At 43.5% G+C, this 15514-nt stretch overlaps 1 protein-coding gene across 11 annotated transcripts in view; it reads right to left on the bottom strand.

Annotated features, from left to right (window-relative positions):
- Nucleotides 1-2297: 2297 nt before the first annotated feature.
- LOC1271052 (spectrin beta chain) overlaps nt 2298-15514 on the bottom strand; it is a 36975-nt gene continuing 23758 nt past the window's right edge. For 3 of the 11 annotated variants that reach the window (XM_061653704.1, XM_061653705.1, XM_061653706.1), the window contains exons 4-10: nt 13719-15514; nt 13426-13622; nt 13150-13345; nt 9518-9612; nt 9269-9435; nt 9129-9189; nt 2298-6934 (exon numbers count right to left, since the gene is read on the bottom strand). The exon at nt 13719-15514 is cut by the window's right edge and continues 3791 nt beyond it. In XM_061653704.1, the coding sequence (XP_061509688.1) occupies nt 6908-6934; nt 9129-9189; nt 9269-9435; nt 9518-9612; nt 13150-13345; nt 13426-13622; nt 13719-15514 (2539 nt within the window). In that variant the 3' untranslated portion in view covers nt 2298-6907. Of the gene's footprint in view, nt 6935-9006; nt 9190-9268; nt 9436-9517; nt 9628-10491; nt 10678-12564; nt 12619-13149; nt 13346-13425; nt 13623-13718 lie in introns of all 11 variants that reach the window. The other 8 variants (XM_061653700.1, XM_061653696.1, XM_061653698.1 and 5 more) reach the window with 8 other exon arrangements.

Raw genomic sequence — 15514 nt, 5'->3', positions numbered from 1 at the left:
CGAGAAGCCCGGATAGCTAAACGACCCCTAAATGAGGTCTACTCGGTTCAAGCTCTCAAGCATAAAGGAATCTAAAAAGTTTTCGTTTAGCAGACGGTATACGATTGATGCATTCTAAAAATAGCAACATCAAAAACTGGTAGCGCCATCTATTGTTGGTGCGATAGCCACACAGTGGGGAGCATTCCTCGCTTTGAGAGCTTTCTCCTTCCCTCTGTACTGTTGTATGGTTTCACATTGAAGTTAGCTTCAATGCTCCCCCCGGGTAGCTCGGGACCGGACGGTTGCCGGTTAAACGATTTGCACGGATAATGGTCCAAGAAATGTCAAATTCATATAAAAAATATAAAATTTAATAGTTTTATGATTAATTTACTTGGAATCAAGCGATTAATCGTTAGTAGAATATTATTTTAATCAATAACTGTAGGATTGACAACTGTTCATGAACAAAAATGAATTTCAAAAACACCACTAGACACTACTGAGCTGTACAAAAAACTGGTTGCCTACTTGGCTATTGCTGCAAATGTTCGCTGTGCGCTTGAACAACTGTCACATTTATGCACACGGTTAAACCGCTCGCCGGTTAATCCGCCCCCAGATAATCGACGTTCTACTGTATCCCTAAAAAATGAACGCTTCATAGTTTCACTGGTTTTCTCAATAGATGGCGTATTATAACTCATCATTATATTGCTGTTCTTTTCTTACAATGTGTTTCGACAAGCCTCATCGAATCATGACCTATAAAGCCTTCTAACTTTCCGAGCAAAAATCTATATGATTGGTCGTGTAGTCAGATACATGGGATCGATCGTTAGGCCTGGGTCTAAGAACATGTTGCGGCAACATTTGTTCGATGGCAACATTTATGGATTTTCCTATTTATTTCAAAAACTGTGCACAAATTCATTCATACATACATTCATACATTTTAAAATTAAGTTGAAATTATTTTGTATCCGTTTTGGTGTGCAAACAAGTCCAAAAATGTTCATGCAACAAATAAACATGAAACAAATCGATTTGTTTCTCCTGCAACAAAAAAATGTTCCCTCAACATGAGTTTAACACAGTTCGTCCATACGTTTTGGCAACAAATGTTCCCGCAAGATTTTCATAGACCCGGGCCTTACTCAAATCTCACTTGCTTCTGTACAATTACATAGTTCCTATTGGAGTTTAGTATTTAAACAATCGTTTCGACGTTCTAGTTTTAGCGATGCATAACTTCAATGCGAAACCATGCACTAGTAAAGAGGGAAGGAGAAAGCTCCCCTGCGAGGAAAGCGAGGAAAGCTTCACTGGCTGGGTATTCCACCAACAGATGGCGCCACCAGCCCTTTTGCTATTTTTAGAATGTATCAGTCGTTCACCGTCTGTTAAACGAAGGCTTTCTATATTCCGTTTAGGTAAAAAGCTTGAATCGTTTAGAACCCGTTTAGTGGTCGTTTAGTGGATTTGTGGCACTTGGGATGCATCGCTAGGACTAGAACAGCAATACGATTGTTTAGATACTAAACTCCCAAAGTCAACCATCAGGACTGAAGCAAGTGATACTTGAATAATGGTCGATGGAGTTGATACCCGTGTATCTGACCATACGGCCATTTATTTTTATTTTTTTGGTCAGAATGTTAGAAGGGTTTGAAAAATATGATCGGTTGAAGATAGGCAAAACACATTGCCAAACACAGAAAAGGACGACGATATAGCGATGTGGACAAGCGCTATCTATTGAGCAGTTCAGTGGTCCTTCGAAGCTTTGGGTTTTTTTTTGTACGGATATTCAATTTTTCAGTTGTTTAAGCTAAATCTCTGTCGCTTAATCTATAAAAAGAGCTTTTTACATTACACAGAAAATTATCCGTCGTTGACCTTATTTGATAGAAAAATCTACTAAGAAAAATGTAATGGATATTTATGTAAAAAATGTCACCGCGGGAGAAGGGTGAAAAGGAGGGGGGAGTTGACGGTCCATATTTTTAAGTCGTACGAATTGGCTACTGTGCCACGGGACGCCCTAATTTCGTTAAGACGTTAATAAAGGCACCGGTCGTAGAAACGTCTTAAAGCACCACCTGAATGACCCTGTTAAGTATTGTTCTTATGTTAAAAACGGAAAAAAACGAGATTAATAAATGGAGATTAATGTAGTGGAAAAGAGAAAAAACAGAAATTGAACAGCAAACAGCCTTACAGTCAGCTAGCAGAAGCCGTTATCCGCTCCACCATCCGTCTCACGTCCAAAGTTCAGATGTTAGTTAGCATTAACAATGCACATAAAGAGCAAATTGATATGAGACACTTTGTTAATACCTTTATTCACTAATCGATCACTTTCAGCCAGCATAACGTTTGTGTTTTGCAGTATGCATCCATACATATATAGAATTGTATGTGTGTTTGTTTTGTGAGGGGTTAGAGTGTAGCATTTTTGTTTGTATTTGCTATTGTTTTGCGATGAGCACGTGAGGACGCGCCCTTTGAACACGTGGGGGACAAATGCCTGTTCCTTACTGCCTCTTTAACGCCAAGCTGTTTATACCAGAGCGCATAATGCCTTCCTCCACACGTGTATTAAAGGGGCAGTAGTAGAAGTAGTAGTGGCAACAGTAGCACTAGCAGTAGTAGTAGTAGCATCATCATATCGGCAGCTGTAGCCACTTGTCTATTTGTTTTTGTTGGGAGATTTCATTCCATGTTCCATGTGTTTGTTGTTTTGTTTTATTGGATCGTACGTACACCGAACTAACTGCTCTATTACTCATTGTTCATGATCTTGTACTGCCGGCTGTACCACGCCCCTAGCAGGCGCATAGTTACTTAAAACAAATAAGAATTTGCCTTATCACCTAATATTTTTTTAAATAAAACTTTTGCATTGTAGAAATGTAAATACGGTGTTTTGAATTTGTTTTGTGTCTTTTATATATGTGTGTGTGTATATATATAGAATCGTTTTACTTTCGAATTTGCATCAAGTTAATAACACGCAAGAGCACAGATACAAACAGGAGGAGGGGGAGCAGTGAGGAAAGGATCAGGAAAGGATGCAGCGTGTCCTTATTATCACTTCTCTCTTCCCTTTGTTTCCACCTGCAAACCCCCCCACTACGCACACCCCATGCCTTGGGCAGGTTAACTCGCGCTAAACACGTGAAGCCATCGCGCACACGGGAAAATCGCTTACTTTACTTAATTTTTACGCAACACAACGACATGTGTCTGTGTGTGTTTTAACCGAACAACGGCAATAAAGCAAAAGCAATAAGAAGCGCAACAGTTTAATCATCCTAATTTCGATTTTGTTCATGCACAATTATTAGGACGCTCACCTTTTTAAGACATCAAATACAAGCGCTACGAATATATACGCCCGACGCAAACACATTTGCTTTCGCTTCTGTTGCAATGACAAAAAGGGGTTTTAGTTTCTTAATTTTTGTGTTTTGTTTTTCTTTAAGGTGAGTTTTTCCTCCTTTTTTGGTTACTTGTTGTTTCCAATCGTGTTATAATAATTTGTACCCAATTTTGTATCACTTAAACTTGTTTCCCCGTTGTTTTTTTTGTTTTAAATCCCCATTTTTCATCTGTACCGTCGCACAGTTTTTTCTCTTTACTTTAACGAATAATGCCGTTTCGAACGCAGCGAGAAAGCTTTGTTAATTATACACATTCCAAAACATTGGAATCAATCAAACAAACAAGCGTACAGTAGTTTAATAATACATACATTTATATAAGCCCCGGCTCATCCCGTCTCATATCTCGATTCGTTTCGATCTTTTCGGGTCATCACAAATCGTATGTCCCCGCGTGTGTTCGTTCTATATGCATTTATGCTTTATGTTGGCAGAAAAAAGTGCACTTTCTTTCCTTTCCACTCGCGAACATGGCCTCTTACGTTTCACCATCATTCCATCCATCCACGCAAAGGCAAAGCGCGCGTTTTGCCCAAGCAGAAGCAAACGAAACGCTAAAAATAAAGAAAAACATAAACAAAAAAGCAAAACCGTCGTGTAGATTATCTCGTAATACTTAAACGTAATGCTATTTATTCCACCGTTTTCTGTGTGTAATCGTTTTTTCCTTCTATTTCTTCCACATATATATAATCTACCGCTAATAATAATCATAATTATAATAATCATTATGCATTTTGTATCGTTCTCTCTCTCTGTTTCCTCTCTTACTGCATTTCTAATCATAGAGGCTGCTGGCAGTTTAAAAATATATAATTCATATTTAAATTTGATTGAATTTTCTCATCTCACATTGTATCGTTTGCTTGTTTCTTTCGTACCTAAAAAAACAAAGTTTTTTTTTATAATTTAGTTTAGCTGTTTTTGCGTTAAAGTGCGCTGCTCGCACCTTTTGTTTTGCAACACAGCAGCATGAAGTTGCTCTTTGCTTTTTCGGGCTTTTTTTCAAGCTTACACACACTTACTTTTGTTGTATTTGTTGCATTTTTCACCTTTATACTTCTTGTTGTTGTTTCGTCCACAATTGAAGTGGTTTTGTTTTGCTATTTTCAGCCACCTATTTTAAACTCCTTCCGTTTTCTTAGCAACGCATACAAACACACACATGCTAACAATTTCGTTTCCTACTCTCGTCCATTTTTGTAGCCTGTTTCACACTTAAGCTAAAATCAGAAAACAAAACAAACAATCAAGAAAAAAATATTAAAAATAAAAGAGCAAAACAAAACCAATAAATTATATGGTTATGCAAAAATAAATATTTAATACACGCACATCAAACACGGCGCGATTACTTATAATGTGACAACAGGGTTTGGCGTTACCCTTTTTTCTATCTCCCGCTTCCAACGAGCAGAATGATAATAGGCTTTAATAGGCTTGGAAAACGCACATAAGCCGCAAGCGGAAGCAAACAGCAATCAATCCAGCTCGGCGCTGATCGAAATTAGGTGCGGAAAAGAGAAAACTTACTAAACAAAAGCTTCAGCTTCGTTTCCCTTCCATTGCAACCATTGCAAGCGAATGTTGCCTTCTGCTAATCGCTAAATAAGCTTGTGTGTGAGGAGAAAATGTGCATATAAACGGCTGTTCTCGTTGTTGTCCTCCATCGTCGATCGTTCTCCCCTATAGTTCGCAACAAAAGCTGCCTATCAACAAACACCTCTCATTATCATTTCATCCCATGTTAGACACCACACCGAAACGCGTTCGAGTTTCTTTTCTTTTACGAAACGAAACTGAAGCCTCTTCGAAGTGTTATAGTAGCGATAGGTAGGTAGGTAGTAGAAGTAGTAGTAGTAATGCTTCCATTTTCATGTTTTCATTTCACTTTGTTTCGATTTATTTGCGTGTTCACATGGTTCTTTTGTGTATGTATCGCGTTAGCTAGCTGTGTTCTTATCTCTCTTCGCTTTACTATTTTCGCACGCGCCTTCAAGCGAGCACACACATGTGTTTGTGTTTCGATAAATTATTCTTTTAAATAAATATATTACTACTTCTTTACTTCGCTTTTACATCTTTGTATTTGTATGTAAGGATTGCTCCTCCTGCTGCATTCCTCTCCCATTGGAAATTTGCACTATAAATTGTTGTTTTGATCGTGGGATTTAATTCAGCAAGCGCCTGGCGTTGCGTTGTAGCGCTCGCACGCTTGTGTTGGCTACCATCGTCATCCGCATCTTCTTCTACTCTTTTGTATTTGTTTCTCCATTTTGCTCCTTTCTAGTCTGAATGTTGTCAGAAATGTTTCATCCTTGCTACGTTTGTTTGTTTGTTTGTGTATGGTTGATTTCATCATTACATTTGTTGCCTTTTAGAACGCCTTAAAGCATGCGCAATATTTGTTACAAAGTTTTGTTTCCACTACCATCATCCATTGCGATGGGAGTTTTATTACAACGTTTTGCCTTTCTAGTGCTGTATTACTTTCACAAAGTTCTTTTGCGCTTACCTTGCCTAGCTGCTCTAGCTAACTGTTTCAGCCGAAACAGAAATCGCCTAAACTGTCCTACAATATCTTTGTATGTGTGTGTGCATGCGTGAGTATGAAATTGCATTGAAATTGAGAATTTTCACATCTCTTGTTCTTGACTGACGTCAATAGTTTGATTTATGCATTCTTTTTTTTAATTTTCATTACACAAACACACACACACATACTCGCGCATGGCGCCATTTTCGTCAAGTTTTATAATGTAAAATAATTAATTTGTATACGCAATAAAAATATAGTCCTCATCGATATAACAAATAAAAACAAAATAATGTTGCATCGTGTAAAGCCAACCCCGCTCGCTTGCTGCTTCTTCTTCACCACCACCACGTCGTGGTGAATCCTTCCAGCGTCCCTGGTTCGCGCGTTCTTGGTCTCTATCTCGTTCGCTTCCGGCGGTAGAGGGCACACGCTGCATCCACCATGAGTTGCACACCATCATCATCCATCCAATCCAATGAAGCCTTGTGGCGCCAATCGTGGGCATTTTTTGTTGCTACACATTAATGCCACACCCCGGGTCAAACAGGTAGAACAACTTAAACGGAAAACGAAACACGAACCAATCCATTCCAATCTGGGGGAGTCTGGGAGACGAAGGGGGAGTCGCGCGCGCACCTTAACAAGCTACTTCCAGTGCTTGAACAAAGATCGATCGAGGCGGCAAACACGCACAGAGCCCGCGCTCGGATGGCTGGGTTAAGGATAGAGTTTGCGTGACGCGACTGTGTTCGCATTGTTTTCGTGTGTTTGCGGCGTTATGTGTGGTGGCTCTCGTATGTGTCCGTATGTTTTCTTTTTTTTTTGCTTTGCGAGAGCGAGAGAAGTTTCTAAGGATAACTAGTTTGTAATTGTTAGCTGTGTTTGTTTTTTTTCTTCTTCTGTTTCTGCAATGTTGTAATTGTTCGTCTGTTTAACGAGTTTATGTGTGTTTTCGTAACTTTCTTAGCTGTGGAATGGAAGAAAAAAAAACACAAACGAAACACAACACAATGGAAAGAAGAAGAAGAAGAAGAAAGGAAAAAAGAAAACAGAATGAGAATAACGTTCAATTTTGCAGTACCCCCGCGGTACCCCTCCACAGGATCCAATTCCAAAACTACATAATTACATATACATAGAGATAGATAATCATACACCAACTAAAGCGGATCGGGTGACGCATGATTGGGGTGGTGTGTGCGTCCTTTTTATTGCGGTGCCGCTCCCCCAATCACACGTCACCCGATCTTGCCGTACGAAGCCCATTTGCGAAGCAGAACGGAAAGCGTATTTGCGTATGTAGTGTACTGCGCGGGATCAGTTGTTTTTTTTGTATTTCTGGCATGCATATCTTCCCAATGCACATTCATGCAACCTCCTCTCCTGCGATACACTACCACCGCCGTATACGCTTTTCCTTCTTGTTGTCGTCATCGCCCGCGTGTCTTGTTTGTTGTTGGCCAATTGAATGAATGTTTTCTGTTTTGCGAAATGAATTTGCTGAACCCATCCATCATGCTGGTTTTGATGCGAGCGCGTAATGTGTGTGCTTCGTGAGAGTGATGGGAAAAACGGAGGAGGAGGTTTAACCAGCAGAGCAGCTTGGTTAAATAGCGTAACATAAAACAAAAGCAAACGTAAAAAAACACATAAAAAAGAGGCCCTCTCTTTACAGGATTTCTCTGGGGTTCTCATAGCTGTGGGATACTTTCTTGACTCTTTCTAATTGGAAATGAACTTTATATGGTGAGAACAGAAAAATTCTATAGAGTCCAATTCGTTTCACATAAAGTTCATTTCGTGTAAGAAAAAGTCAAGAAACTATCCACAAGTATGAGAAATACCCCTTAAAACCCTATATCAACACAACGTCACAACACACAAATGGAAGTTAAATGTGCTACCGCCCCGCAAGAAAGGAAGATTCCGGATCAATGCTGATGCAGTAGTAGTACTAGTGACATGTAGTGAATAGCACATTATGCTGTGATTGTATGTTCGTTCTGTGCGTGTGGTGAAATGGAAAGAGAGGTGTTGATAGGGAAGAGTGAACGATAAGAAGCTCGTTTTATCGTGCCCTTTTTCCCGAATGCTTCCAATGCTGATTTTGTTAGCACGTTTAATGGATCTGTGGAATGCGAAAACACAGTCCGCGTGATCTTAAGTGTCTAAAAATAGTTACAAGACGCTAAAACTCTTTGTTAAGGCAGAGCTTGTTCTTCGGAGAGTAGTGGATATTATATGCATCCGCAACCGGTTGTGCTTGTTCGTCTTGCTCACAGCAGATCAAGAGTGTATCCGATCATCTACCGGAGATATTATAATTAGTGTTTCACATTCATCTATAGTAAGAAGTGTTTTCCTAAGTTAAAAATCACAACAAGTTTAGTACAGTGTTTGCAGATAGTGTAAAGTGTTCAAAACATTAAACACACGCGTTAAAGGTTATTCTCAAGTGGGGTGTAAGCTTTCATTTTTAGAGAGCAAAAAACAATGTCATATCAAACCCGGAGTTGGATAGAAAACAAAATCAAACTAACATTCGCAAACTGACAAAACTGGAAAGCCATTCTCGGTGTGAATGCTGCAGAGGGAACACACGGTTGTTGTTGTTGTTGGTGGTGGTGGTGGTGGTGGCATCACACGACTCGTCTGCACACACTGGCCGGGGATAACGGGGAAGTTGAGTGGTGCTCGCACGGGTAAAGTTTACGGGAGCAGAATTTAGAAACTAAACGGGCAAAACAAATCTAAAGGCAATAGAACTAAAAACGTGACTGGCCAACGCAAAAAAAATGCGCACAAACTTTCACTAACGTCACCGCTGCTGAGGCTTAGGGCTGATCAAATGCAAAACAAAAAACTAAAATCCACATTCGCCACACAATGGTTTCTTGTGGCGCAGCTCCTCTGCCTCGCGGCACAAAGAAACCAAACTGGCGCGGCGTGCGCACGCAAGGGTTGGGCTACGATTATTATGATGATGTATGGATGTGGATGGGATGGGATGGGTTGAAGAATGGTAAAATTCCGATTTACTTTTTCTTCAGTGTAAAGAATGACCGTCTCTTCTGTTCATCCTTCTGAGAGGAAGCGGGCAGCGTTAGCGAACGACCTTCGCCGCTAGCGTCAAGCTCGCATTGTGCTTTCAAAGCGGTTACCCATTGCTGCATCTCCGCATCGTCGTGACACTGGAGCAGGAATTCGCCGCCATTCGATAGCCTGTTTAAAAGTAAGAAGGGATTTTTATAAATATAATACTTCTGGAATAATTGAATACAGTCATCGCAACGCATCTTACTTGATTCTGAACACGTGCTTCTTCTTCGTGTAATCGCTGGCGATCTCGATCTGGGCGCCCTTCAGCTCTAGCGGCGGCTCGCCGCGGAACGTCTGCTCCGGTACCGATTTCGCCGATCGCTGATCCTTGAAGAACGTTAACCGGCCGCTGCGGGCAACGCAGTACACCTGTTTCAAAAAAAGATGAGATAAATAATTTATTATTAAAAATATGTAAAATAAATCGTTTTAAACAAACCAAACGGCTTACCTTATCCCAGGAACGGTTCGAAGCTTTCTTGGTAGTGGATTCCCATTCGTGCTTGCGGGTAAGGATGCCTTCCTGTGCACCTTCGTCTGCGCCACCTGGACTAGGACGATCTGAACGCGTGAATAAATGGTACGGAGAAACGGCAAAAAAAATGGGAGGGGAAAAATCGTGTCCCAAAAAGATGGAAACACAAACAGCGCGTGGTTAGTAGAAGTTAGTAGATTAAGTGGGAGGGAATGTTGCTTCAGTTATCATTATCTTCTTCTTCTTCTTCTTTGTTTTTTATATAGTTTCAAGCCTCACTACTACAACGAAATGCCATTCCGCAATTCAATTGCTTTAAAGGGTCGCTTTTGCAGTCGCGCTTTTCTACTACTTGCCGTGCAAGTGTTGGCGGTGGTAGTACAATGCTTATCTACTTTTAAGCTTTTTTAATTTTTTTTTGTATAAAAAAACATCACAGCACAACATCAATACAAGGATTCATGCAGGTTTCATCATTACTTACTGATAACACCATACGCGACAAACTTTATCATGCAAAAAAAATACATTAAGCGATAAAAATGGAACCAAACGGGCGCGGGGGATACAAATACCTTCTACTTGGTGGGGAGGCGTGTGCTCCTTGCTCGAAGAGAGGGAGAGAGAGAGAGCGACGGTAACGATCCGGAGCGAGAAAGGGAAATTTATCCCTTGCAAAGAAAGGAATCGTTTTTCTTGGGTCGAATTTTGGGATTAAATTTGGGATAAATAAAGCAATAATGTTTTGGCATTTAAGGAAGGGACGATGATGATGATCCAAAATAGGCGACTATTTTTAGATGAATGAGAACAAAAGCGCACCAATATTTGCGGTGGGTTGGGGATAAAGAAGGGATTAAGGGGATAAGAAGTAATAACGCAAATGGGATCTTTTTTTTTGTTGTTTCTACGCCGCTGTGGCCGTCACTGTTTGCACGATTAACCAATACCTTCGTCATCGGAGGCTGCCCCGTCGTCCGCCTTCGAAGCGGTGCGCTTCCACCGGAAGCTGCGGAACGGGCTCTTGGAGCGAGACCGTCGACTGACCTTGACGCCGGCCGATGCACTGGCCGAGCTGCTGGATCGTTCCTTCGGTACGCCGGAATGCCGCCGCGACACGAGCGTTTCACCGGCGACTGAGCGCGCGCGCGTATGTATGTTAATGGCGTGCATGTTGAGGCCGTGGTTGCAGCAAGATACATCGACACACGTTTTTTTTTGCATTGGGAAGAAGGTTGTGGCGGTGGTGGTAGTTGTGGGGTGATAAAACAAATTTGGGGCATGCAGCAGCATAATGCAGCGAGAGAGGTCGGTGATGATGATGACGAGGTGAGCATGGTGTACACATTTCGATTCGGTCGATTTGGTTTTTACGGAAGGGAGAGGCCACACACAGGTGATGTTGGTGGTGGTGGTGTCGTTGATCGATCGGTGGTGATAAGAAATAAAACGAATTGAAGATAAAATTATGATAACGTGACATTTTAAACACAAAAAAGGGAAACATAAAGGAGGGAAACTTGGAGTTTGGTGTGACGTAGCTGCTATTCCTCCAAATAGCTCATAAAGAGTTAAACCCACCACCGACGCGTGAAAGATAAATAGATATCCGTAATAAAGGGGTTTCCGCCACCAGGTACAAAAACATGTAGATGAAATGATTTCACATAAATCTAAATACAACACAAAGAGTGAAACGCACACACACACACAAAAGGCCCACGATAAATACTTACAAGAGGATCGCTTCGGCACTGCCCCGGTGGATCCGGAGGAGGACGAGTAGGTGGATTTGAAAATGGAAGTGCTTTGCTCAAGTGACGCACTGCGAAACGAACCGAACAGTGTTCGGGGTTTTCGCACATGCACTGGGACGAAGACAAATCCATGTACCAAAACACACAACCGAACACCAAAACACAGAAAGCCCCCGCGAAAGCAAAACCCAAAGTAAATGAAAATAATAGTAAACGAAAGTGTTTGTTAGTAGATAAAAAGGCACAATGGTAAAAACAATCATGTTAGAGAATCAAAATAAAACATACAATAATACAAAACAATTTCAAAAACTATATCAACGACGCACACAAGGAAAGCTTAAAGTAGATAAACGACACACCTCTAAAGCGAACTGGCTAGTGTAGAATTGCACGGAAGTAGAAAAACATTAACAGAACAAATAAATATGTACAACTATTTGTTCTAGAGTAACAAACTAAAGTGCACAAACAAAGAAAACATTGCAGGGGTTTTCAAGTCACTTTCGAATCTGCACATCATTACAGGGGTTTTCAAGTCAGTTTCAAATGTAAACGTTGTTATTCACCGCACGTCATTCATACAAAAAATGAATCCACATCTATCTGATATTTCATTTCCATCATCATAATTTTTAAATTCTTCAGCATGATTTTCAACACTTCTCAAGCTGGATTGAGTTGAGACAGTTTTTTTAGTGATGTGTTGAAAATCTTGTGTAAAAACTGAAATTTTATTATGCAAGCAAATACAGCATTTGGCAGCTGTTGAAACACATCTTCGAGGCGGTGAATAATTATGTGCACATTCGAAAGCGACTTGGAAAACATTGTATTCGTTATTTCCAAGATGTTTTTCAACAGCTGTCAAATGGTGTATTTTCGTAAAAAAATCAATTCTTACACATGATTTTCAACACACCACAAAGAACTGTTAAAACTCAATTCAGCTTAAGACGTGTCGAAAATCTTGTGAAAGAAATGAAACATTATTGTGATGCAAATACAACATTTGACAGCTGTTGAATAACATCTTGGAGATGGTGAACAATGATGTGCACATTTGAAAGTGACTTGGAACACCCTGAAATGTTCAGTTTAAATAAATGTACAAAAATAAGGCATTTTCATATTAGTTGAGGCTAGAGCTAAGGGCTAAGAGGCTTTTGAAACACACGCACACACATAAAGGTGGAGAGAAGATAGTACTACTCAGTACAATATACAAAAGAGTAAGAAGAGATAGGTGTGTTAATGCTCAAGTACCTGTCTGGGAAATGGGTCTTTCTTTTTCTACTGGTGAAGTGGCACGCATAGTGACTACAGGTGTGTTGGTTTTTGTTTTTTGCAAAGAAAGTTTAGAACATTTGCAATTTCCAGATGTGATTTTGCGGGTAGTTTTTAGTAACGTTGTTTTAGAGGGTTTGCAGGTTTACGCCACACACATACACACATCAAGTTTTGTTCCAATCGAAAGTATGCGCCAATGGGTTATTGATTTTTGTTTGTTTGTTGGTTAATATTGGTATTAGCATTGTGATTTCGCGCGGGCAGCGTGTAAGAAAAACGAATTGTGAAGGTATTTATATATATAAAGAAAGGTACGGTTTATGTGATACAACATTGTTAGCAGTAATAAACATTAGTAATAGTAGTAGGAAAAGTATTTTAGTACGTAAAAAATACAAAGTTAGGAAAGAGAAATGGTCGAGGAATAGTCATTGGAAGGGGGACACATGACAAAACACTGGATGTGGGATGTTCAAGGAGGATGTTGCACTCGGCAACGAGGTAGGAAGAAGGTTGGATCGTTCTTTGCAGCATCGCTACGGTAAGAAAAGAATCGCTCACCTGACTCCTGCTCTCGGGTGGAATGTGGCGATCCGGGTGCATCGGCTGCGTCACGGGCTGCGGCTGCTTCCTGCTGCCGGATGGCTTCGGCCTCTGCCTCGGCTGCCGCACGTGCTGCCGCCGCTTCCGCCTCGAGCCGCTGGCGTTCTGCTTCCTCGGCCGCATCCTGGCGACGCTTCATTTCTTTGAGCTCAAACTGAAACAGAAAAGAAAGCATTTTTATTCAAAATTTGCTCCAAAAAAGAAGACAGAAGAAGTTGGAGCATGAATACCGACCGTTGTCAATCGCTCCAATGCGCTAAAGCGTTCCTCTTGGGCGGCGGCAGACTTCTCGAAGGCTTCGTGCTTCTTGATCAAATTCTCCACCTCGTCGATCGTGTGGCCCAGCTCGGTTGACATCAGGTACGGTTCCTGCGCGATAAGCCATGCCTCGGCGACGGCAGCATCCCGAGCGAACTGATACACCTCCAGGACTGCGCAAGGTGAGACACAGAGAGAGAGAGAAACACAGATTTAATGCACAAAATTCCATACAATCCAACAGAAGGCGCATCCGCGTTTGCACTTACTCAGCTGCAAGTTCTCCCAACGTTCCTCCCACCGATGGAGCAGCGCATTCCGGCTGTTGGTAAGCTGCAGCAATCGATCCTTAATATCCGCCGACGCGTAGTGGTTGCGCGACAGCAGCTCCTTGCCGAGCGCCAGGCACGCGCTAAAGTTGTCCTCACGCGTATCGATCTCCGCCTTCAGGCTCTGGTGGTTGTTCATCAGCAGCTCGACGCCCGACACGTCGCGCGGCTTCTCGGACGTGTTCATCTGCCGCACCACATCCTCCATCCACAGCATCAGCGTGCGCACCATGTTGAAGAACTTGAACAGATCGCCCGTATCGGCCAGCTTGCCCCGGCGCTCCTCGCACATCGACTGCAGGTGGGCCCATGCGTTCAGCACCTCGTGCTCGCGGTTCGTAATTTCGCGCGCCTTCTCGCCCGCGTACGCCGCCTGCAGTTTGGCCGACTCCTCCTGGATCTGCTGCACCTGCGAGTGGAGCGTCATCAGGTCCTGGATGAAGTTCTGGTGCTTGCGCTGCAGCGCCGACACGACACCGGCGTCGCGGCCGAGCTCCTCCGACACGCCGTGCTGCTTCTCGTTGATGCGGCCCAGCACGTCCTTGCAGTCGTGGAAGAACTTGTGCAGCTCGCGCGAAGCGGCCAGCATCGCCTTGCGCGTTTCGATCAGCTCGAGCAGATCCTGCCACGACTCGTTCAGCCCGTCCTTCCACTCCGCGATGGTGGCGCTGTCCGAGTGCCCAGCATGGATCAGATCGTCCGCAATGCCGTTCGCCTTCGCCACCCGCTCGCTGCCAACGGTGGCCGTATCCTGCGCGAACTCGTTGAACCGTTCCCACAGCAGCGTAATGTGGTCGTAATCCTGGCCCAGCTCGTGCGAACCGGCCACCACCTCGCGATCGGTAATCCACTGCTCCAGATCGTCCACCTCGCGGCTCAGCATGAACAGCTGCAGCGCCTCGTCCAAGCGGGCCCGGCGCTCTCCGGCCAGATCCTTCAGTCCGGCGTACAGCTTGTCGAGCTGGGACTGCTTCACCGACACCTGGTCGCTGTACGCGTGCTGCTCGGTCGTAAGCTGACGGGCGGTCTCACCCAGCTGACGGATCGTGTCGGCATAGTCCTCCACCGACTGCTCCAGACTCTCGTGCTTCTTCATCAGATTCTGGGCGGACGTTTCGTCCTTGCCGCGGTCCTCCACCATCATGTACAGCTCCTGCTCGCTCATCCACGACTCAGCCTCGGCCGCGTCGAAGAAGTACTGCTGCACCTTCTCGGACTGGTCGAGCTGGCGGTGCCGGTTCTCGACCGCATCCTTCAGCTCCTGCCACTTCTGCGTAAGCTGGCTGATCAGATCCGCGTACGAGCCCGCATCCTCGTGCCCCTCGTCGATCAGCTTCTGCCCATTGTTGCAGATCGTCATGATGCGCGGCTCGTGGTTGTCGATCTCGGTGTTGAGCGACTGGTGCTTCTTCTTCAGCACGTGCACGTTGAACAGCGAGTTGCCGTACTCTGTCGACTCGGCCAGCGGCATCTTCTCGTCGATCCACAGCTTCTCGTCCTCGACGTCGCGCCGGAACTGGAACGCTTCCTTCTTCTTCTCCAGCTGGCGCTGGCGCTCCAGCAGCGGTGCCTTGATCTTTTCGAAGCGCGCATTCACCGCCGTCTTCTTCTCGACGATCGGCTCGAGGACGTCGGACGGGGCCGTCTTGGTCAGCACCTCCGTCTGCTTGTCGAGCTCCTCGACCTGGCGCGCCTTCACCGCCATCTGCGTCTGGATGATCTGCTGCTTCTGCATC

Source organism: Anopheles gambiae, chromosome 3 (assembly GCF_943734735.2).
Source record: "Anopheles gambiae chromosome 3, idAnoGambNW_F1_1, whole genome shotgun sequence".
NCBI lineage: Eukaryota > Metazoa > Arthropoda > Insecta > Diptera > Culicidae > Anopheles > Anopheles gambiae.
This window is presented reverse-complemented; position numbering and strand designations above follow the sequence as displayed.